This window comes from Embiotoca jacksoni, unplaced genomic scaffold (genome assembly GCF_022577435.1).
Source record: "Embiotoca jacksoni isolate LCO1_2020_lvr unplaced genomic scaffold, fEmbJac1.0.p SCAF_22, whole genome shotgun sequence".
Lineage (NCBI taxonomy): Eukaryota > Metazoa > Chordata > Actinopteri > Embiotocidae > Embiotoca > Embiotoca jacksoni.
Genome location: NW_027185363.1, coordinates 2,160,699 through 2,185,212, shown reverse-complemented (window position 1 = coordinate 2,185,212; position 24,514 = coordinate 2,160,699). Strand labels below are relative to the sequence as shown.

The window sequence follows — 24,514 nt, the reverse complement described above, 5'->3', positions numbered from 1 at the left end:
CTGTTTGGACTCGTAAGTTTGTTATGTCACAAATTCATGCTCATGTCTTATGTCTGCACGCAGCACTGCCCACTGTCCAACCTTTTACTTGGTGTAAAAAAAACAAAAAAAAACAAAACATCTAGCGGTCATTCACTGAGCTAGCAAGCTGCAAGACCAAAGGCAAGGTGGCCTGGGCATGTGTCACTCAGAAAAGAGTCAGAAAATCAGAAGAAGGGGTCACTGATATTAAAGTGCCTTGAAGACGGACACAAAACAGCCTGCTCTTGGTCGAGCTGCAGAGACAAGCTAAACAGAGACGATGTAAAACTATATTGAGAGGGTTTTTAGCCATTTAAGCCACAAAAATAGCTTCTTGTGGATATCAAGATTGTAAATAAAACACCAAAAAAGTGTAAAATATGGGACCTTAAAATTAGTGTCGTCAAATCCTACTTGCTGTTTCAGACGCCTTTTGAAGATGTATCCTAAAGATTAATACTACATCTTTTCTTTTTTAATTGAAACAAATTTGTGGAATTAAAACATCTGTCTAAACAGTTTTTAGTAACTCTGCGCTTCAAAAATGCTCAGAAAGTGTAGGTAAGTCGATGTGATGTGCAGAAGCACATAGATGCACTGTCATTTAAGTACAAAGTTAGAGCAGCTAGGGCTGTTTAATGCTTTTGGGGAAAAAAGCGGGAAAGTAGAAGTAAATCAATTCTTTACCTGAAGTTGAATTTATCTTTTGAACTGGTTCTTGCTGCTGTGTGTTTGTACAGAGTTCCCATCTGGCGCTCATAGACACCCTGATGATGGCGTACACAGTGGAGATGGTGAGCGTGGAGAGGGTGATGTCCTGCATCAATAGGTACTCTTCAGCTGAACCCTCACACAGTGACAGACACATCCAGGAGCTGCCTTATGACACCGAGGATGCAATCACCACCTGGATCAACAAGGTACACACACACAGGAGCTCTTTTGTGTGCACACAAAACCTCGAGGATATGTGCTGCCCCCTTACAGAGAACAACAACCATACACACATCTTTGAGCCTTTTACAAAAGTACCTTTATATTTGACACACTGTTCTTTGTTTGCCTCTGGGTTTAGGAGACATGAGAGGTACCGGGAAGTGTGTCAGGTCTCAAATCCTCCACTGCTGTTTCAAAATCAAATAAGTTTGCGCGCAGAATTTGATGAAAGCCTTAAGAGGAGAGTAGTTAAGTGTCTGTTATTGCATCTGGTTTACAGATTATTTAGTCAGTTGAAGTTGCTTTTACTGACTATGAAGAGGTGTTTGAAGAGACATATAAATTAGAAACACCCATCTCAAAAGAAAATGTACTTTGTTTAAAATAAAGAAACATGATTTCATCATACTGTCTTATCCTCGATTATAATCCATTCTGACGAAGCGTGTGCTTCCTGCTGGGTTTTCCAGGCCAAAGGCAGGAAGATACTCACGAACAAGGTTAATTTACTGACACGCACACATTAAAAAACACGGGGGATTGTCTGTCTGTGTAGCCCCAAGACACATAGCAGGGCATTGGCTGGGAATAGCCGATGTGATCCTCAGGCCAAAACGTTACATCAGTGTTTGTACAGATTCTTTGAAGACAGAACAAGCAGTAATCAGAAAAAGCAGACAGGGTTTTGTGAGAAGAAATACTATCATTAGAGTAATATTTGAAGTTCTTTGCACATTGTGTTTGAGTCGGAAGTCGGCTGAGTGCTATATACAGTGTTACATTACAGGAATGTTTAGCATCAGTGGTTCATTGGTAGAGGTAGTGGTGAAAAGTTTTTTTTTCTATGTGTTATAGTTTCTCCCTTCTTCAGCTCAGACTCACTATTCAGCCTCAGTGTGCACCAAATGTTTGTGTGAAATTTGACCCAGAGCTCTCTCTCTGTCTCCACATTTTTTTCTCACTCTATCTTTCTCTCTGTCAAGGTGAATGAACACCTGAGGGACATCCTGGTAGAAGAGCAGAAGTTGAGAGAGGCTTCCCTCCAAGAGTCAAACACCACAACACAGAAAGTAAGAACACACACACAGACCAACTAAATAATGGGGTGTTTAAAGGGGTCGTTCAACATTTTTGAATAACATGCTCAATCACCCTCTTGCAGAGAGTTTGAAAATGTACCACTCTAATGTCTGTACTCTAAATATAAAACGACAACCAGCGACTATATATCTCTAATTCTGAAAAATGAAGCCAATGGAGAAATGCCTTAAAGTGCAATACCACTGAGGACCATCAGGGGGTGAGAAAAGCGGTATGTTTGGGGGCGCGTCTTTTTCCGCTATAGTTGAGCAGGCGTGGTGTCTAGGGATGAGACATGATTATAGAATATTCAAATAGTCGTGAAAATACAAAGAAAATCGATGAGTATATGCTACTATTGTTCTTCCTTATATCCCCTGTTTTCACCAGTGTCTGGTTGTAATGTGTTACTCCCATCAGAGGGTGGCGGTATGCACCAAAAGGTTGTCTGCCAGACACCATTAAACAACATAAGGAGAAGAAAAACATTGCTGTCAGGCTCCTGAGCCCTGCAAGATTAGATGCTACAGTGCGAACACCAGAAACAGTGCGAATAGTCGATTAATAATCGAATAGTTCAGAGCGAAATTCAAATAGTATTTTTGCTTGTAGTGTCCTCGGGTTCCCGATCAGATCAAGTCAGATCCACCGCTCGATCCTCCTCAGCTCCAAATATGGTCACTTGTGCCTCCAAAACAAACAAGATGGTGACAACCAAAATACCATCTTGGGGCTTTAAAATGACAGTTGACAAACGAATGGGTGACATCACAGTGGGTTACCACTTGGCTATAACCAGCTGCCTGTTAACTTGGAAACAGGGGGAAAGAGCTAGCCTGGCCCAGTCCAAAGGTAACAACATTTTCCTATCAGTACCTCTAAAACACACAAATCAACATGTAGTAAAACTCTGATCTTCTGATTTAAGTACCTGTTTGCTCCCAGCATTTTCTAAGCTAACCCTCTCCAGCTGTATACTTAGCACACAGGGTGAAATAGATCTTCTCATCTGACTTTCAGCAAGACAGTAAATAAGCATATTGCCTAAAATGGTGAACTATTCCTTTAAGACAGAGCAACAAGTAAAACATGACTAGTACTTCATCTAATTTGCTTTTATTTTGAGTAGTATTCGTCTCTAATCAAGTTAATATTAATGGATTTTAAACTCGTACTCGAAGGCATCTGTCCATCCTCACAAGACACATGCAGGCACACATACGGCGCAGTAAATAAAGCTCTGTAAATCAGAGGAACAGATGAGCTCAGTCCCAGACCAGCTGCAGAGAAATGTTGGCAAGAGTTGCCACACTGCTGTTAGAGGAGACAAAGACATGTGCAGGGCAGAGGAGGAGAGAGAGGGTCACAGACAGTGGGGGGGGGGGGGGGGGGGGGGGGGGGGGGGCAGTGAGGAGGGGTAAACACAGAAAGTGAGAAACACGACAGGACACATGGAACAGGGACCCTCAGGACATTTGTCTCGGCCACAGCAAAGTCAGCGACAGACTGACAGTGTCATCCTGTCGGCCTCGCAGTTATGTAAGGGCCGCGTGACAACGAGTCAGCGTACTGGCACAAACACACAGCAGTCCATTACCATCCTCTTCTACTCACTACTCACCGGGCTTTGTCAGGCCCGTTCACTGTTCTACAACAGTGCAGGTTAAAATATGGAAAAATAAATATTATCTCACGGCGAGTGTGTGGCTAAAATAAAATAAAATTGTGGCAAATGGGAATGGCTAGGTGTACTTCCTGAAATTAAATACCAATTCAAAGAAGTAAACACTGATTAAAACTTTTGTGTTGTCGTTTCAAAGATAACTTCAGCTGACTGGTGAGATGCTAACCTTTTGGTTTCGGGTCTGAGTCTGCAGCCTTGCAAGCAGCACCGTAAGGCACTGCTTTGTACTAAATGCACAAGATAGCAGGGCAATACGCTCTTTGATGATGCTAATATGCTGACGCTTTGCAGGTGTAACGGTTATTATATTCACTATCTTAGTTAAGCAGGCTAACACTTGCTAATGAGCACTGAAGATAACAGCTGAGGGACAGAAATGTCCGCCTGATGATGGAGAGAAAGGTCAGAGGACCTTCAAAATCACTAGGATTCATCCTCCGGGAAACAATAATGTCTTTACAAGATCTGATCAGTGATCAGGAATGAATTTAGTGAATGATTTAGGAAATGACATCATAATGACTCATGAGAAAAGTTGACACTTTTCAAATATGAGTCTATTGGGGTAAGAGGCTAATTGGAGCCAACCCCCAGTGGACCTCAGTGGTATTGCACGTCTGCAATGGTTTAACTTTTCTGACCTGGAGACGACGTCCATTTTTACATACAGTCCATGATTTCACCTCTCTATTCTGAAGAGTTCAAGATTCAAACTTAGTAGTGACTCACTCCGGACATGACATGTAGGCTACAAAATTTCATGTTATGACAATTCACCAGATGGTTGCTGACATATTTCAGTCCGGTGCATTGACCAACAAACTGATGTTGCCTTCCATAAAGCCACATGGCAAGCATGGCTGAAAACACGTAATCACAGATTAAACGGTTTCCAAACAACAGGTAAAATGGCTGAAAATGGTGAGTGTGTCCATGTTCTGTCATACAAAGCTGCAGGATGTGATGAGTGGCTAATAGAGAGCTTTTATCTGCTGTGGGAGTGTCTTGGCAAATTTTCTCCTTCTCACTGTCTCACTGTTTTTGTGTTAGTACAGTGAGAGAGATCACTGCCTTACAGCAATTGCTCTGGAAGCTGATAACACAAATGGGGCGTGTGACCTATCCTGCACTGACTCACATAGAGCGCACAGGCTCAGGCTTTGTCAAAGGCAACTCGTTACAACAAGGCAAGAGGACACAGTCTTTTAAAGACTGAGAAAAACTAGCTGGATGTTCGGTGTCAGTCAGCTGCTTTCCTGCTCAATGCTCCATCATGCAGCTCTTTTTCTGCATTGTCAGCCTCAACAGAAGTCTATTCACTGATTAGGACATACTGAGAGGAGATCATTTCACACACATGTGCCTCTGAAAACACAAACACTAATGGATGTCCACAAGACTCTTCTCAGTAATTCTCATCTATTCTGGGACTGTGAAAAGTCTTTAACTGTGGTCATATGACTAAGTACTCCGCATTTTTGTGTGTGAATACTGAGAATGTTTGTGCCTAACATACTGTCAGTGCTTACACATAAGACTGAGTGGAAAGATAGAAAACACACATGGTGAATAATTATATGAGAATCAGGATCTTCTGTAGTTCATAAATCTGGTCCTATTTGTAGTTCTATCAACGGTTAAGTTAAAGGTCAGGGTTCCCCAACCAGTAGCTCGTGAGTATGTATGTGCTGAGTAGTAATTTGTTATTATTCACACAAAAGCAGCTTATTCAGCTGGTTTGGTGGCGCTCAGCTACGTGAATAAATGTTATTGTGTCGGACACTTTCCATTTGTCAAAGTAGCCCTCAGAGTAAAAAAGGTTGGAGACCCGAGTTCTGGGTCCTGTTTTTTGAGTGTTTATTAGTTTTACAACATTTCTCATAAACCTTTCAGAGGATTTCAATAAATCTGGTGGAATGTTCGAATGTAGGCCAACAAACGAGAGATTAGCTTTTCGTGCGGACTCTGTTGTGAAATCTTTGGACTAGGAAGGTTACATACAGTATGTACTTTGTGTAATTCTTGAATTTTTAGCAACACCAGTGACACCAAAGATGGAAATTCAATGGATTGAATGAAATGTTGTACAAACATTCCTAGTTCCCAGAGGATGAAACACATTGACTTTGATGATGCCATGACTTTTAATCTGGCACCATCATCAGGTCAGTATCGTCCCATACTTTGGTGGCCAAATGTGATATTTCTTTTTAGCCCTCAGCTGGTCATTGTGTTTAGAGCTAAGTAGCAAATGTTATGTTATGTCTGTTGATGTTTGGTACAAATTGTGATTTCTTTGTCTCATAAAATAGTTAAGCACCGTATGTGCCAAAGGTCTTTTGTTCAGGTACACTACATGAAGGTTCACCATCACTATTTCTAGAAAGTGGTAGGCGTATTGATGCAGAGGAAAGATGTGTGTTTATTTACTTCAGTCAAATGACCCTGATTTTTCTGACGTGAATCTTCGGAGGAGAAGCTTTTGTGTCAGATTTTAGTTTTAGAGCATGGCAGACGAGGACATTCTTTCCAGTGGTATTACACAGTTTTTTTTTTATATTAAATTGTTATCTGAAAACTTGTTTGACCGCTACAAATATGGTCCATGTGATGCGGGCACCTGTAGGAGCATGACACAACTAAACAACAGCTACAACTCCAGCAAATGCAGCCCATGATAGTCTGTCAATATGTATTTTGACGCAGATTGAAATCTTCTGAAAGAAGGAGGATTATGTAGCTTTTGCCCTTTAAGAGTTCTTTCCAGTGTTTAGAGAGAGTTTTTCCCCCAGTCAAACCAATAGTAGCAAAACCTTTTCCGTGCTGTTGGCCTAATGCCTAACCCACTCTCTCTTGTTGTTGTCCAATCATCATCATCCACCATCAAGTCTCCTAGCAAATGGTACTGGAGATTAGTGCCTGTAAGTCCATCCACTCTGATGAACACCCCCCCCCCCCCCCCCCCTCAATCATGCTTCCCCCCCAGTCATGCTTCACCCCAGTTGCCTTGTGTGTTATTGCATGTGGCCCTGAGCCCCATCGTAGTTTGGTCAGAAACCACTAACCCCTCCAACCTGACCCCTGTCCCTACATACTTCAGAATAAGACTAAAAAAACTTGTTCAGACTGTAGGCGAATCAGATCATCACCAACCTATATGCCTGGGTTGCTGTGGTAACAATACACGCGCAGTTACGCTGGTGACGCGGCTTTCCAACACAGAAGCTGCTGGCACAGAGTGGCAGAAGACAGTTTATTTTGGCTTCTGCCAATGGACAATGGATTGTCTTTTTTCTCCATTGCGCCAAAATCGACGCTCTCTAATAGCGCTCTGCTAACGGTAGCATCGATTCTGCTCACTCTACACTCTGAAAATAACATTGTCATTGTCTGTCGCTTTGCGAGTGACACAAGAAATCAGATCTGAGCCAGCAAAGTGTCTGGACTAAGACCCATCTGTAGGAATCCGAATGCAATCACATTTCAAACCACTGTCAGGGTAGCAAACTCTACCTTTAGACCTGAGTGCAGTCCAGTGGCATGATCACATGAACACAAGATGTTCTACTGAAAAACACAACTGAACCTAATGACCCCCGCTCAGTATTGTCAGCTTCAGTTCTGTAGTCTGCATTGTGCTCCGACAAAGGTTTGAATTGGCTGCGTGAAAACAAAAGAGTCAAGTATTAACTGTAAGTGTTTATACAGTACAAACCAAACAGCTCCGGCTGTCAGACAGCCCGGGCTGCTGTGATTGAAGCTTCCATCGAATCTGTTGTAAAATGCAAACGTGACACAGCTCCTGAGTGTTTGTGGCCAAACTGGGAGTGCTGATGCCCTGACTATGTATGTAGTAGTATTGTCTCTGTGGTTTTAACAGGCCCAGAGAGAGACATAGAGAAAACCAGCAGATTATTATTAAAGTGTAAATCACATGCATTGTCTGCTACAGCACCACACCAGTGCCACTGTTTTCACAGTAGATGTATAATAGTACATTTAATTGCTCGCATGCATTTTGCTCCCTACTCTCCTTATAGATAACTAACCAACCCTTCCAATCACAGGCAGCAAAATTCTTATGATGATACGAGTCTTTTGGTTACATCTTTTTATTTCAATTTAAATGATAATGGTAATTCTAAAGGCAGTTCAATTAATTTAGTGGATGGTAGTGTCTGATTATTTGCACGATCAATTCAGTTGTACGCTTGAAATTAACACCCTGATGTGTCATTAGTAAGTGCATGCACATGAACGACTGTCTGCAGATGTTGCTGCGTTTGCACCGATAATCACAGAGGCAAGTGTACATATCCAACCTGATGACACATATAAGTGACGTCTTTGTGCCGTTGCCATGGTTTCAGGCTCGCTACAGGAGGGAGCATGCCCAAAGGAGCGCTCCGTCGCTCCCCCTGCTGGACAACCTGCTGAAGGACAACACAGACGGCTGCGCCCTGACTGCCCTGCTGCACTTCTACTGCGCACAGGCCGTCAGACTAGAAGGTGGGGTCGGTTACTACACCCGCTCGGTTCTCATTGTCTGCACGGCCTTTTATTTTATCTACTACAAAAAGGAAACACACAAGACCAAAGTCAGTTCAGTCACGCTTCTAAGAAAGTAAAGAATGGCACACAGTAAGCTAGCCACAGTGATTTTTAGTCTCAGCCGGACAGCACAAAGGACACTGTCTTCTGCTCTCACTGCTGCTGTCACTACCACAAAACATTTGAATAATCCCCTTGAAACAAAGAGATTATTTATCCTCCATTAGCCCTTGTTTTCTGATGTTTTTGTTATTTGCAAAGTAATACCATTGTTCAGCATTATGCGGAGGGGAAAGGGTTTTCCAGGCACCAGTGGCCTAAACTCTCAGCCTGATCCTGAACTACAACATATTCAACAGATTATGTGCCCTGTTTGCATTTTCTATATTTACTGTTAATGGTATAAATAGAGGATTATGTCGAGTATGATGACTCAAGCAAGAAACTGCGAGGGTCTGATTCAGGGCAGATATGAAGAGCGAGGAAAAGAGAAACAAAGACTTGTTTCCTCCCTGCTTGCCTCCACTGTCATTTCTGAAAATTCCTTGTCCTCCTATCTGGTTGGTCACGAGGGGTGTGTTATGAAGAACCGTTAGAGGAGTAGCTGGCTGCTATTTCAAAGATAAACAACTCTTGTGTGGATGCTTCGAGACTCTTGGGATTGAATGTAGTTCACAGGGAGCTGACACACATGTGAACCAGATGTGAAAGCGAGCTTGCCTTACCAAAGGTTTCTCGCTGGCAGCTTGACATGGGCCTCCTTACAGTTACTTTAGAGTATACACATCCCGATGATTCATCTTGAAGGAGTTTAAGACAGCTTGAAAACTTGTGTCATGGTTTGTTTCGAGGTTCCTGAGTGATTCAAATCGGCTACTGCATATGGTACAAATTCTCGCTGGAAAAGTGGGTTCATTTCTTTCACAGTTACTCTTTTTTTTTTTAAACGCAAACTAAGTCTTATCTTTCCTTTTCTTCCTGTCTGGCCTCTGCTGTTACCCCTCCCCTCCCTCGTGTGTGTTTGACCCCTCCCCTGGCTGAGCAGATATCTGCCTCAAAGAGACTATGTCTCTGGCTGACAGTCTGTACAACCTCCAGCTGGTGCAGGAGTTTTGCAGGAACAACCTGAACCACTGTTGCCACTTCAGCCTGGAGGACATGCTCTACGCACATGCATCCATAAAGGTAGGGAAGCAAGTGTTCAAATATTCAAAGAACTTTATGTAAAAGATGTGGAAAGTGCTGTTTTTATGACGAAAGAGTGGGGGGGAAAAAGGGGTATTTTTGGGGGAATAGCAGAAGAGCGAGGGTGGGAATTACATAGAGGTAAAAATGAGTCACGCAAGGAAAAGTTGAATAATGTGAGTGTGTGTGTGTAGGCTTGGCTCTCACTGGGACTGTTTTTATGAGTGTGTGTGTGTGTGTGTGTGTGTGTAGGCTTGGCTCTCACTGGGACTGTTTTTATGAGTGTGTGTGTGTGTGTGTGTGTGTGTGTGTAGGCTTGGCTCTCACTGGGACTGTTTTTATGTGTGTGTGTGTGTGTGTGTAGGCTTGGCTCTCACTGGGACTGTTTTTATGTGTGTGTGTGTGTGTAGGCTTGGCTCTCACTGGGACTGTTTTTATGTGTGTGTGTGTGTGTGTGTGTGTAGGCTTGGCTCTCACTGGGACTGTTTTTATGAGTGTGCGTGCATGTTAGAGACATAAAGATCACCGACTACTGCTTTGCTGCTAGAAAATACTGTGTGTATATATATATTACATCAGTCATTGTGTATGTACACCGAGTCCAAACCGACTCCTCACTCAGACAGAGGGCAGATTCTGCTCAGAAGAGATTCACAATCCTGAGCCGTCTCTGCCTGCCTCTCTTGTTCTCCTCCCTCCACATCACTTCAAAAACAAAACACGTGAATTGTCACCGATAAGACAACTGCTGATTCACTCAGTCCACAGACAGAGATCGCCCCATTTCACACACATTTGTTTCTGATTAAAAAAAGAGCAGGAGCTCTTTCTAGCTCTATGCCCCGTAGCCGTCAAGGGCAGCAGAGCCAATGTGGGTAAACAGTATGCGGAGAGCGTGGGTAGAAGCATTCGGATTCAAGTCACGGTCAGAGCTGACAGGGACTTTCCATTCTTCAAAACAACACAGCAGACAGCTTTCATATTTGTGCATTCTTTGCTCTGTGTTTCTCTCCTCACTCTAGTGGTCTTGTGAGCATGTATCAATTCATTTAATACATCACATTAAGACAAATGTTGTCTAATGTTATTTAGCAGCTCACTCTGCTGCGCCTATAAAGATCCGTAGTGAGGAAATGCAGTTTAGAGGAGCAGAAATCACAGCCTTGTCCTTGTTAGAGAGGAAATAAACTGGTCTGTGCTGACCAAATGGTTTCTATCAGATAAAACCATCTGCACAGACCTCCTGAGCTTCTCTGTTTATTACATTAATTCATTTATCACCGATGTGGGTTACTCACTCCATACTTTGTGCATCCATCTGTACACGTGACATATTTAAACTAAACTCCAGATGGTGTTTTTTGGCAGTGTCTTAGACAATGAAACATGCATAGATATTCAAGTTCATGTGCACACACCCATGAGCCAGTTACCTAGCAACAGTTGGCTGGCCGTGACCTCATTGATCTGTCAAAATGCTGTATAATATTGCGATTGTACCTCCTCTAGCACCTTCACAGAGAGACATGAGGTGAGAAGGAGATGTGACTGTAAAAAGCCAGATGTTGTAAATAACTACATGTATGACTGCGATATTAAACAAAGGTGTGTGTGGTCTTGCAGAGTAACTACCTGGTGTTTATGGCTGAGCTTTTCTGGTGGTTTGAAGTGGTTAAACCCTCTTTTGTACAGCCCAGAGTCTTCGACCCAAACGGTACAGTGCAAGTTTACAAACGCATGTATGTTATGCATGTACATTTTTAACTCCAATAATGACCTCAAAGTTGTAGCAGAATATTTGGAATATGTCCTATATTTTCCTTTGCAGCCTGTGAGCTTATATCATCCTGTAGAAACATGGCTCCTGTGTCCAGTCCAGTCAAACAGAGCTTCGCAGACAGACCTTCCAGCCCAGAGAACCTCCCTGTTGAAGGTAAAAAAAATCTATGAACTGTGATACATTTGCAGGAGATGATGATTTTCAAACAACTGTAAAGGACCAACTCTACAGGTCCTTGACAGTTGTTTGTCTTGAATTCAGAGGCCCTCTAGTGGCTGATTTACAGCTGTACAAAGGCTCTCGTGTTCTTATACATTTGTAAGGAACTGTATTGAATATTTAAGCTTCTAATATTCAATTGTAGAGTGTAATTTATTAATGAAATATCTCTAAAATTAGTGGTTAAAAAGCAGAGTGAGATGCAGAAAGATCAGCTCTACAGACTAGTGGGGACCATCTCAGCCTATATTTACACACAAATCTACGGTGTTCACATAAACCCTCTTTCTGTACCCAACACTCCTGTCATGAGGTGGTGTTTACCAGGACCCAAATGCAGGCTCACAGACTTGGGTATCAGTTCCAAAATACAGTCTTTTATTTCCATAAATAAAAACAAACAAACCAAAAGGTGGCATTATCGTGTCCACTTGCTTCCAGTCGGGAGGGCAACTCAACCGACAGATCCGGGGAGACACGGCTGGCAGGGCAGCCGGCAGACCAGCGGACAGGGCCGCTGGAAGAAATGGAGTCAATAATCCTCCGAGTCGGGAAGGCAACGCCACCGACTGGTAACTCCGACAGGTAGCTCCGCAGGAGGAATAGAAGCCGGAGGAATAGAAGCCGGAGGAATGGGAACAGGACGGACGGACGGGTGACTAACAAATGAACCAACAACCAGAGGAGTGCAGGGGCAGGGTACATATAGTCCGGGGAGGTGATCAGGGAGATGCAGCACACCTGCAGGTGGTGATCAGGGGTGAGTGGCTGCATCTGCTGGGACTGGTGAGGGGCGTGGCCACGGGAGGTGAGAAGAGGAGGACGCAGAACAAGCAGACAGGGGACTGAGGGGACACAGGAGGAGAGGGGGTCGGGGGCAAAACAGAGGAAAACCGGACTCCTGACAACTCCACTGCAGCATGTGTGGTTCAATGGTGGCATAAATAAATAATAATAAATAACAAACTTAAACAAACTACTCTGTGTCTCTAACAGGTATAATGAAGAGATCTACCTCCATGTCCTATGTTGATGGCTGTGTTGGGACATGGCCCAAAGAAAAACGGTTAGTACATGAAATCTAACAGCCACGCTCAAACATGTCTTCATTGACCTATATTTCTTAAGTGCTCTGTTGTTTCCTAACTAAAAATACATTTCCTTCCTTCTCCAGCTCCTCCTCTCGGGGAATCTCCTTTGAGATCCCTCTCGACGGCGACCCGACGTTGCTGTCCTGTGAAGCTCCCTCCCTCCGCGGTATGACCCGCTCAGCCAGTAGCGACGGTCTTGGGTTCAAAGTTCACTATGCATCCCGAGGAGGCATGAAACGCCACCTCTCCCTCATGCCTGTCAACGTTAATGGCCAGAGCAGGCACATACCAGAGGAGGATGACGACTTCACCTCCCAAAAGCCTTTGGGGCGGAACAACGCATACTCCATCAAGAACCAAAGCAGGTAGAGTAGAGGGAAATAACCGCCCATGTCGGTCTAAAATGGCGTTATATGTCACTGAACATGAGAACATTTTACATCACATCATGATAGTGACGGTGTATTGTATTTTTGTTTGTTTGTTTAGTGATATAACGACTGCTTGCGAACACAAATTTCATAGAATTTATAAAAAGAAAATTTGCTTTGTGGCTTCCAAAATCTCTATATTAAGTAAAACACTTAATATTTAGCACAGCAGTTGATGACAATCTTGGTTTTATTCTCAGTTTAATTCATTAATGTCTACGGGATGAAATAGTACCCACTACTAAGATAATACACTTTCTGCAATACTGGTGTTTTTAATACCAGGTACTCATTCGCCAAGTGCTAACCTTTCTTTAGTACAAGAATGTAAAAAAATCTGAAAAAAAAAAAATACTCAATACTTGGAATAACTTTGGTAAACGTTGGATGAGGTGTGATGTCATTTCATGTTTTTGTTAATAGTAAATTTAGAAATGTCAGAAACATGGATATTATGTATCCCTAGGTACTCCAATGGAGTCCTCCCGGAGAGCCACGGCAACCACACCGGCCACATCAGCCCATCAAGTCCTCCAAGCATTGAGGAGGCCCTGAAGATTATCCACGATACAGAAAGGCCCCACGCTAGTTTAGGCGTGGGGGACGGAGACAATGGCTTCTTTCTCCACGGTGCCAAGCCTTCAGGCCCACCAGGGGCCCAAGGTCAAGGAGACGACCTGGTCTCAGCTAAGGCACGGCTGAATGACCAAGACCCCAACTCCGGGTCCACTGAGGAAGTTGATACGGGCATCCATGTGCGGACTGAGGACATCCAGAGCTTGGATGAGGACTCCTCCTCTCTGAGAGACTATTCAGATATAGACCCAGATTGTGAGGCCATGACCCGGTCGTGTCCTCTGCCTGACAGGCCCGAGAGGGAGAGGAGCAGGGAGGAAGGATCCGAAGAGGTCAGAGACACTAAACCTGAGGGTGGAGATGGAGGCGACAGGAGCAGCCCCTGTCCCAGTTCAGCACCCACACTCCCCAGATCAAACACAATCAGTCCAGCCTCGTCCTTTGGTGGTTCTGGGGGCGGTATGGTGCGGATGACGAGCTTTGCAGAGCAGAAGTTCAGGAAGTTAGAAGGAAGGAGCAGCGGAGGGACCACACCGGAGAGTTCGGATCTCAATGTGCCATATACACACTTACCAAAAAACATTTCTCCTCAGGTTTGTAGCTCATTTCATCACACAACTATTCTGTATTACAACTTTTGTTTTGTCTTGTTAATTTATGCCAGTGATCTTCATGCTTTTTCTTCTAGTTCTCTACACCTCCTCTGCCAATCACATCGCCCTCTCCAGTAACTCCGTCACCCAGAGACCCCTCCCACCTCATAGCCTCAGAGATGATTCAACTGAGGATGAAGCTGGAAGAGAAACGCAGAGCCATTGAAGCCCAAAAGAAGAAGGTAAACAGACGTACGGCAAGGGAGCTGGCCGGTAGTATCATTTCAAATATAAGTGTAAATATGCCGCTGCTCTCTGCGTATTTTCCAGGTTGAAGCGGCTTTCACTCGGCATCGCCAGAGAATGGGCAGAACTGCCTTTCTAAATGTAGTGAGGAGGAAAGGAGTCACAGCCCCGCTCAGCCCCAGCTCAGGAGGACCAGACATACCTTCACCAGAGCCAGTCACATCCTCAACGCAAACGAGCCAGGGCAGCATCGAGTGGGCGGAGAGGTGCAAGCCAGACGGAGCAGCTCCAAAATCACCTTGTGAGGATGGTGGCGGTGGGTAACCATCTTAAGAGTTATAATTGATACTTCAACTCCCTGTATTGTTGCTTGTTGTCGGGGGCATGACAGGGAGTGAAGAGAACAAAATATTTTTTTGGACCTAATCATACAAAGAGCGATCAAAAAGTTATTCCTCCTGTTGCGCACGAATGTAGTGCAGCTCATTAGCACACAGTAGCGCAATGGCACTTGGGTTCTCTAACGCGACAACGCACCCACTCACAGCGCATTGAAAACGGGCCGATTTCTTACTCACTATTGTAGCTCTTCAAAGCTACTGGCTGGATATGGATCCCTGCGACTTCTTTGTTACCTGAAAACTTTATACAGATTCAGATCCATGGTGAACATGTCAATGCACACACCAGTGGCCACAAAAACAAGTCAAACACAGGTGGTGATGTTGGTTATTTCCCCCTGAACTGTGCACGTCACAGTGCTGCGCTCCTTTCACACACAACAGGGACAATGTCTAAGCTTTTTGATCGCCCCTCGTACAATTTCCTTGCAGCCCAACCAACCTGTTTATGTCTGTGGTGACACAGGTGTTGCACCAGGAGAAATCGACCTCGCAGAATACACGCGCTCCATTGAGAGGCTGAACACGTCACTGGGCTTCCTGCAGACAGAGATGCAGCGTTTGGCCCAACAGCAGGAGACAATTATGGCCATGAGAGAGCAACACCAACAAGCCTGGGTCATACCACCTCCTGCTCCATCTCCACACAGGTATCACTTAATTCTAGCTACTAATAAGGTCATCGCAGAAATAATTTTACCATCATCCTGTGACTGCAAGTATTTGTGGGTATTTTTTTCCATACAGGCAGCTGCGCGAGCTGCGTAGCAGCAGTGTAACCGGCCGGGGATCAGGCCGAGGCTCGGTGGGGTCCTTATCCCCCATCCTGTCTTCTTCTGGCTCCCCCCGCGCGCCCAATCGTTCACCTGCCGGCCTTAAGCGACGACCAGCCTCCTTCCACGCCAGAACACCTCGAACTCCACGTCCAAACGATCTGAAGGTCACCCCCTTCAGCCGAATGCTCAACACCCCCACCTCAGTGGACAGCCTGCCCAGACTGAGGCGTTTCACCCCCAGCCAAACACAGATCAGTTCTTTTGCCTACTTGGGCCATGATGAAGGGCCCAGAGAAACCAAGAGCCAGGACGACAAGGACAACAAAGAAAACACTAAGAAGAAAGAGGAGACTGTGGCAAAAAAGAGTGCTGGCACTCCTCAGGCTCCCACGAAAGAAGCAGCCAAAGAGAAGGAATATGAGCGGCAGGAGGAGAGCGGAGAGGCGGAGCCGAAGGGAGAAGTCAAACAATCGAATAAATCAGAGGTGTTGTGTCAGCCGGTGTCTGAGGTCCAAGGGGCAACAGGCAGTCGGGTCAAAGCAGACACCCAGGACAGGAGAGACCTGGTAGAGGTGCCTCTATCTGGGCTGAAGCCTGGTGGCCGAGATCAGGAGGTGGCAGGAGGGGGACAAACAGAAGGAGAAACTTACGGAGAAGACCAAAAGATTTGTTGTGGATTCTTCTTCAAGGTGAGTTGGAGCTGCAGAATCTAAACCCTCCAGTTTCTCTAAATATGATCTGATTCAAGCTGGACAAACACATCTCTAAATGGGGGAAGTGGTTAGATTGAACACAGCTGGTGCTGAAGCAATAGAAACTTCTCTTATAACTAATTCATAGTTTGAGTAGTTTTTTGAGCAAAAATGCCCAAAATTCTAGGTACCAGATTCTTAAATGCAAGTTGTTTCTGCTTTTCTTTGTTTTATATTGTTGTAAATTGAATGTTTTAGGCTTCTGGACAATTGGTCGGACAACAAAAGACACTTTAATATGTCACCTTTTTGGCGAGAAAATTGGTACGGCTAGTTTAGTCACAAAATAATTAATCTGGCTGAGACATTTCTAGGTTCAGGTCTTGACCTTCAATGTTGCACAGCAAATTATAATGTTATTAGTTGCACCTATTTTTCACAACTCTAATTGTCTGCTTTGCGAAAGGACTGTTAACGTTTTATTCCACATTTCTCACTCGGGTTTCCCACCTCCACCTTGTTTAGAACCACTGCAGTAAAACTTTAACCACAGCTGATGCACGGTTAATAATTTTTCTCATTATTAACTCAGATTATACTATAGAGCCTTATGGTGCTGCGAGCCGCAACAGGAGGAATCCCACACTGTGCGAGCCCGGAACAACATGTGCAGTGCTGTGCCTGTTGAGCCACGAGCTCATCAGAGACAATACATGGGTGAATGTGGGCCCAGAAAAATGAGCCAGAACACAAAGTCAGGGTAGTTCAGAAATATAGAGCAACATCAGAGCTTGTTGACAGAAGGTACTGAATCACACATTATGCAGTGATTCATCAACTGAGTGAACCTTAATATAAATATTTCTTCTGCACATAATCTTGAGTTCCAGTTTCTATTTCTGTTTCCATCTATCAAACACCAGGATGATGTGAAAGGGGAAGAGGACATGGCAGCAAAGAAAGCAGCTCTGCTGGAGAAGAGGCTGCGGAGGGAGAAGGAGGCTCAGGAGAAGAAGCAACAACAGGAGCTGGACCAGGAGCAGCAGAGGGAGGCTGCACGGTGCGTCTCTCTACGTTGCACTGTTTCCAGATTATGTGTCGGAGCATATGTTTGCCTCATTCAATAAATCTCGTCTTGGTCTCCTCCCGCAGGTTGAAAACAGAGGAGGAGCAGCAGAAGAAGGATGAAGACAAGGCGAGGAGGGAATACATCAAGTATGAATTCATGAGGAGGAAGCAGCTCAAACTGACGGAGGGCATGGACGAAGTCATCAAGGCTCGATCTGGAAGTCTCAAGAAAAAGCCGCGGCCAAAGTCCATTCACAGAGACGTCATGGAGTCGTCTACTCCTCCTGTGAAAGCTACAGGTGAGCAACGGACCAACCGCATGCACAAACGCGAGCTGTCACTGTGCCACACACGCTGATCAATGCTTGTCCTGGCGCAGGGGTGCGTCCTCGAGGCTTCTCGGTGTCGAGCGTTTCTTTGGCGTCGCTCAATCTGGCTGACAACTACAGAGACCAGCCGAATAATAAGAAGAACAACAGGTAAGACCCGCAGTCCTCATCTCTTCATTTTCCTTTGATTTGTGAATCACGAATGTAAGAAGCAGAAGATGAAAAACAAATATCTATCTGCACCTGTGTTTGCCAATAAAGCCATGCAACACCTCTTAAGTTCAAATACAGTTTAGTGATTGGTTTGTGTTCTCAATGTTACACACACTCAGCTCAATTTCCAAAATGTCACAATATCAGTCCTGTATTTCCTTTATGTTACGCTCAACTAAGGCTGGGCAGTATATTGACTTTTTAACATATATTGATGTATTTTCAAATGCGGTGTAGAATGAGACAATACTGTTTATATTAATATAGTTAAATGTTTCTTCCATAGTAGAAGCTACACTCGATTGGCTCGCACTGGCTACTAGGAGCTGGCCAATTACAGGAGCTACCGATTGGGTTTTGATGGAACAAAGCTGCGTTTCAAATATACTGAGCCTTGCCTCCATCATGGCAAATAAACTACATTTATTATATGTACAGCTATCGTGAAGGAGGCAGAGGAGGTGCTTAACATAGGACATACTGTGCATGAGAGAGCAAGAGAGTGAGGCATTGCTAGCTGCTATGCTAAAGCAACTAACAGACCGAAGTATCTTGTAAACAGATTAGTGAGAAAGTCACTAAAAGATGGAGAGCTCTGGGTGCTTCAGCAGAACTAGTACAAGTTTGAATCTGTACCAGGTAATTCACAGCTGTAATGAAGAATATAGCAAAATGAACTGGGTTGCAAAATGGTTCCAGTAACACAGAAACAAGACAACAAGCTTACCGCAGCACGTCGGTATGTCTCAGAGCGGTCTATTTCTATTTAATATAGGCTTTTTAGTTCATATCGTTTGTCATTTATATATTTTGAATCCGTATTAAAGCAGGAAGGGAATTTGTGTACATTTTATTGTCACACTTTGTTTTAATAAAAGTGCTTGTAACATCTTACATGTGGCTTTGACTCACAAATGAACATTTAGCCCTCCTGGTAGAAAATACAGAGATTGAAATCATGTCTCACCATTCTGCATAAAAATACCAAAATATGATTTTGGTCCATATCGCCCAGCCCTACACACAACACACCATAAACCCTGCTGGGATTGTAACTCAGTGGGATGTCTGTTCATAAGATTTTATTATCCCATGACTCTTTATCATTCATGGAAGCCTGATTCCCTGTGAGGTCTGCAGTCTACACCTTGACACTCTTTTACCCCTCTCTCCTTTTTCCTCTATTTTGCATGCATCCCTCAGAGGCAACAAACTAGCTGCCCATATCCCGTTTTTTTTAAACTCTCCCAAAGAGAGAAAGGGAAGGTTAGTAACGCTGCGAAAAGAAGTGCTTCAACTCTAAAACTCCTGTAGCTGTGGCTCCTTGTTGGTATACTGCAGCTTCGTGTAATTGTGGTCTAGCCCTCATTTCAAAAGCAGACTAATGTGTCAACAGTAAAATAGTTTAGCTTTTTACATCCTTGGTAGTTTTTGCTTCTGCATTAAGGTTCATCAGACCTGCGCGGCTGAGCTGTTCCCACTTCAGTATTGCTCTCAGGCTGTTGTTTGCCCTCTTCTCTATGCTGGCTGCTCTGTGCTTCACCATTATGTTTGCCGTTTCTTTCATAAGTAATTGAACTCATCTCTCCCAGTATCCATAAAGACAGGGCCGAGACTTTGCTTTGCTTGGCTGAACATGCCTTTTCTGATCCTCGCTGCACAGCTTCATCAGGGTACTGTAGTATGATGTAATTCAAGACAACAGGCGGGGTTTGGAGAATTGTGTCACAGTGTCTGACCTTCTTTTACCATCTCTCTGTGTGTGCATGTCTATATGTGCAATGTGTTGGTGTATGTGCTGTTTGTTGTGTGTGTGTGTGTGTGTGTGTGTGTGTGTGTCTGCCTTTATGCGTTTGTTTTTATGTGTGTATGTGTCATTTGTTGGTTTGTATTGTGATCGTCTGCAGGCCAGACTCTGCAGAAGGTTTTTCTTCTTGTCCTTCTGCTGGTAGTCGTAATGGAGAGAAGGATTGGGAAAATGAATCCACCACCTCCTCCACTCCCTCCAACACCGAGTACACAGGTAGAGACACTGCGCCTGTACCGTTTACGTAGGTCACTGACATTTACGTTGCCACTGTACTGTAATGGAGTAAAGCACATGCTGTTTACTTCCCACAGGACCTAAACTGTATAAGGAACCCAGTGCCAAGTCCAACAAGCACATCATCCAGAATGCTCTGGCTCACTGCTGCCTGGCTGGCAGAGTCAACGAAGGGCAGAAAAACAAGATACTTGATGTATGTTTTTGTAATCTTTGTGTGCATACATATAATTCTCCCTGCACCTAGAGAACATGCACACTGATTAAAAGTGGGTTTTTTTCTGCCTGATATGTCACAGGAAATGGAGAAATCCGAAGCTAATAACTTCTTGGTGTTGTTCCGTGATGCCGGCTGCCAGTTCAGGTCCGTTTACATCTACTGCCCCGAGACAGAGGAGATCACCAAACTGGCCGGCATCGGCCCGAGAAGTATCACAACCAAGATGATTGAGGCACTTTACAAGTACAACTCGGACAGGAAGCAGTTCAGCCAGATCCCAGCCAAAACCATGTCCGCCAGTGTGGACGCCATCACCATCACCAGCCATCTGTGGCAGACCAAGAAGCAGGGGACGCCCAAGAAACACCCCTAGTAGGGCCAGACCATTGGGGCACATTTGGATATGTTTCGTTGGAACATAGACAGGAGAATTTGTGGATTTTACTTTTTCATTAAAGGGACACACGCTCCCACTGTTAAAAATCACAACTGGAATGTAGACCACAAATAGGCCTCACAGGTATATTGTTACAAATACAGAGCCAGCTGTGACACTCTAGACTGCTTAAACGAGGCACGAGTGTGTACCTGTCAGCATGTGTTATCAATGTTCTCGTGCCAAAAAAAAAAAAAGAGAAGAAAATAAGAGGCGAGCCAATGCCTTACCTAGTTGAACCACTGAAGCACTGAATGTCACGCCTCTGACGGAGGCAGTTTGGTTTCTCTAAGTTGATCATGTGTGGCCTTATGCTTGTTTTGTGTCATATGGATGCGCTGTGAGCGTCGGTGTCATTTTGTCAGCACCTGTTGAATAACGTCTGTTTGTTGTGTGAACACAAACACAGGTTCTGGGATCAGATTGCATCCCTCTTGTGGTCATTTTAAGGGTGGCATGTCTGTGCTCAGAGGCAGCACTTTTGATGAGAGTTTTGCTGCTATACAGGCATGTAATTTAGTTTTTTTTTGTTTTTTTTTTAACATGTGACTGAAAAACTTACAGGCAGTTGAAATTTGTGTACGTGTGTGTATAGTGAAGTGCCAAGAAGAGTGAGGAAAATACCTCAGTTGGTGATTGCAATTACTTTCCAAAAGAGGATATGGAGGGCCATCGAACAATTCTGGAAAGCACCTGCAATAGACTCTTAATTTATTTCGTTTTGATAATGCTTTGAAGATATTTTAAAAAGCGTCTTAGATTTTATTCAGAGAAACATAATATACTATACGTATATAAGTTAAATTAGTTTGTATATAATGGCAGTTCCACTCAAAATGAACACATCAGCTTGTAGTAGCTTTTATAATTTATCATGTACTTGTATCCGTATGTTGTCGTTTGGGGCCTTTTATTGTGCTACAGATGCAAAAAGTGTGATCACTCAACAGTAGTAGACTAGACAGAAATCACACACTGTGTCATTAGTCTGTGCAATTTAAGAGTTATTTAAATACTCACCATTGACCATGTCGCGGTTAGAACTAACAAATACGCAAAATGTCACTTTAATGTGGTTATTGTCTTAACTATTACATCCTCATTGCCCTCAAAGTAGATCACAATTGTAAATAAAATGGATTCACCTATGATAGCACTTCAAGACCCTGTCCACTGTTGTTGAGTCTAATCAAAGATGTTTCCACTTCAGGACTGTCATGCTTATTACTTTACTTTTACATTACCGTTAATTTTTTTTATTTTTTTTTAACCATGCATTCCTTCGATATGTGTTGACACTGTACAGATATATTTTGGCATATAGAAATATTTTTTGTAACATTTACCTGTTGGAAGTGTGTACTAAAGAAGCAGCACCGCAGTTGAAGTAAGTGTGTTGAATGAAAAGTGCAGCTGAGGAGGTGAGCTGTATAAAGTGTTATTGAGGCTTTAGTGTGGTATTGTATGAGATCCAGTAAGTATACCGAGAAAATCATAGTATTTTTTCCAATTCTGAATTCATTTTCTTTTTAATTAACAAAATATGCGCAACTGTTCATGGATTTTTGTTGTTTTTCTATTCCTTTGAGCTTTATTAAAATGCAAGCTATCAAGAGTAATTATGGTGTCTCATTTTACACCAGTGTCTCGAGTTAATCATAGTACTACTAACCATAGCGGTGTACTTTGTTTTAAACTGATATTAATGCCAGCTTTCATGAAATCAACCTGTATTTATTATTGTAAAGAGCTTCGTAAATAACAGGTTTGTAAATATCATGCGCCTATCCAACACCTTCTGAGATCATTCTCATGATCATCACTGCCATGGCTGAATTAAAGATATTTGCTTTAGTGTCATTTTGAGCTTCACCAACGACCACCTGTGCATTGAGTACAGCATGTACTAACCAGGAGTAACACTACCACGTATCTGCAATTTTTATATTCATAAAGTACTGTGAAAAAATAGCTTATTTTCCTGCCGGCCTGAAATGTAACAGGTTGCTTACTAAATCATGTCAGTCTCTGAAATGTAGCATGCCATCTAGTACAGTGCTACGGGGAGTTTTGGAGTCGTACCTGTATACTACAAAGCAAGACCTTTATTTCTCCATTTTAATGTGAATATTGCTGAACAGCTTCCACGAGTTCCTTTCCATCTTTTTGGTTAAATTTGTGCCATAACTGGAAATAAGTGAGGAAGGCAGAATAAGTTAAAGAGGAAACGTTTGGGCCTAAAAGCCCCCCCCCCCCCCCCCCCCCCCATTTCCCTGTGCACTCCATTGTCTCTCTAAGTACATACTGTATAGCTATACTATATACTAACCAGTGGTGGAAGAAGTACTCCAATCTTTTTCTTTAAGTAAGAGCAGCAATGTCACAATGAAAGTCCTGCGTTCAAAATCAAACTTAAGTAAAATTACATAAACACTATGAGTGGAACCAGGGTTTTGTCACTGCAGTAGTTTAGTAGTTGTTATATGACAGCAAGGAGTTTTCAATCAATTTTCAATATAAGTAAACAAACAACACAAGTGGGTGAAGCACCAGTAGCCTGTTCATGAGGTCATTACCAGCACAACAGATAGAGCATTACTGTAGTCCAAGCCGACATGTACACAGTGGCGATTGTTGACTTTTTCAACAGGGTATGCCGTGACATTTAAATCCACCACGCAAATACACACGTATCACAATATAAACACTGGAGGGAATAAAAGGAGCCGCTACTCACCGCTGGATGTCACATCTGTCAGAACAGGATGATGAGTCTGCTGTTGTGGTTCATGGCCAAAAACTTGAATTCAGGCCGGGCAGCCACAGTGCAGCACTCACATCACGTTTAAGGAATGAATGAGTCGCGCTAATTAGGTGATAAACCCTCAACGATGAGTAAATGAGATTTCTTTATGAAACCAGAGGCCCCGGGGAGCAAAATATCTCAAAGCAAAACAAAATGCATAGTCCGTGCTCAGTGAGTACTGGAGACAGATATATTGTTCGTACCACTCAGCGTATTCTCTGTTTAGCGCTTTTGGTTCATAATTTGCTGACTGGCTGAGACCTCCTCTCGCCCGGGTTCGAGGCCGGCATGTCCCGCAGCTGAGGGTAGCACGGCGCGGGCACCTGTTCCTCTTGGTTTACCTTCCCCTCAGTAGTCTACAGAGCAAACATGGTCGTGACCCTCACTGTTGTTCTGCTGAGATCGCTGACGCAGTACGGTTGAATTATCCGCTGGAGTTTCCGCTGACACGCACAAACGCCTCCGGTCGTAAGTTCACTGATTTACGACCGTTTACGATGCGTGCGAACCCGCTGAAAAAAAAAAAAAAAAAAAAATACCGCGAGATTTACCAGTTGGATTTTGACGTGCCAAAAGTCAATTAAAAACAATTATTTTAATAAAACATCATAAGAATCATCTCGTTATGTTTAGCCTAAATATTTTAGGTTTTCGTAATAAAAATTTTGGGATTACGAGTGCCGGTGTTGCTATAGCAACTCAAGGCTATAATCTTGGCGCCGCACATGGCGCCGCATAAACACCGTCAACAAAGTGGCTTTAAATGATTAAAAGTTTTTTTTTTTTTTTTGTGCAAAGTGGTCCAGTCTAGACTGTTATATTTATGACAAAAAAATGTTTTGAATATAGCTTCATTGACATGTAGGTGTGGGCAGTATTCTGTCACGAAAGATGTAATTTCGAGTCATGGTATTGTTTAATCTTAAAAAAAAACAACTATTTTATTTTATTTTTTTATCTGAAAATAACTCGATAATAATAGCAGTGAAATAGGTGTACTGGAGTAAAAAAAAAAAAATAAAAAAAATAAGTACAATATTTCTGCCTGAAATGTCGTGGAAGTAGCCTATAAAGTTGCATAAAATAAAGTAGTAGTAAAATAATTGAGTGAATGTACTTAGTTACATCCCACCACT

General features: G+C 43.3%; 1 protein-coding gene across 2 annotated transcripts in view; it reads left to right on the top strand.

Moving 5' to 3' along the window:
• camsap2b (calmodulin regulated spectrin-associated protein family, member 2b) overlaps positions 1–22,432 on the top strand; it is a 35,573-nt gene extending 13,141 nt beyond the window's left edge. Inside the window, exons 3-22 of one of the 2 annotated variants that reach the window (XM_069157187.1) lie at positions 762–941; positions 1,941–2,027; positions 8,092–8,230; positions 9,318–9,457; positions 11,081–11,171; positions 11,286–11,390; positions 12,453–12,522; positions 12,631–12,912; positions 13,445–14,147; positions 14,243–14,389; positions 14,478–14,709; positions 15,261–15,444; positions 15,542–16,259; positions 17,186–17,322; positions 17,415–17,629; positions 17,710–17,809; positions 19,076–19,138; positions 19,780–19,895; positions 19,994–20,112; positions 20,216–22,432. In XM_069157187.1, coding sequence (XP_069013288.1) covers positions 762–941; positions 1,941–2,027; positions 8,092–8,230; positions 9,318–9,457; positions 11,081–11,171; positions 11,286–11,390; positions 12,453–12,522; positions 12,631–12,912; positions 13,445–14,147; positions 14,243–14,389; positions 14,478–14,709; positions 15,261–15,444; positions 15,542–16,259; positions 17,186–17,322; positions 17,415–17,629; positions 17,710–17,809; positions 19,076–19,138; positions 19,780–19,895; positions 19,994–20,112; positions 20,216–20,509 — 4,122 coding nt within the window. In that variant the 3' untranslated portion in view covers positions 20,510–22,432. The remainder of the gene's footprint in view (positions 1–761; positions 942–1,940; positions 2,028–8,091; positions 8,231–9,317; positions 9,458–11,080; positions 11,172–11,285; positions 11,391–12,452; positions 12,523–12,630; positions 12,913–13,444; positions 14,148–14,242; positions 14,390–14,477; positions 14,710–15,260; positions 15,445–15,541; positions 16,260–17,185; positions 17,323–17,414; positions 17,630–17,709; positions 17,810–19,075; positions 19,139–19,779; positions 19,896–19,993; positions 20,113–20,215) is intronic. The other variant, XM_069157188.1, reaches the window with a different exon arrangement.
• Positions 22,433–24,514: the final 2,082 nt, after the last annotated feature.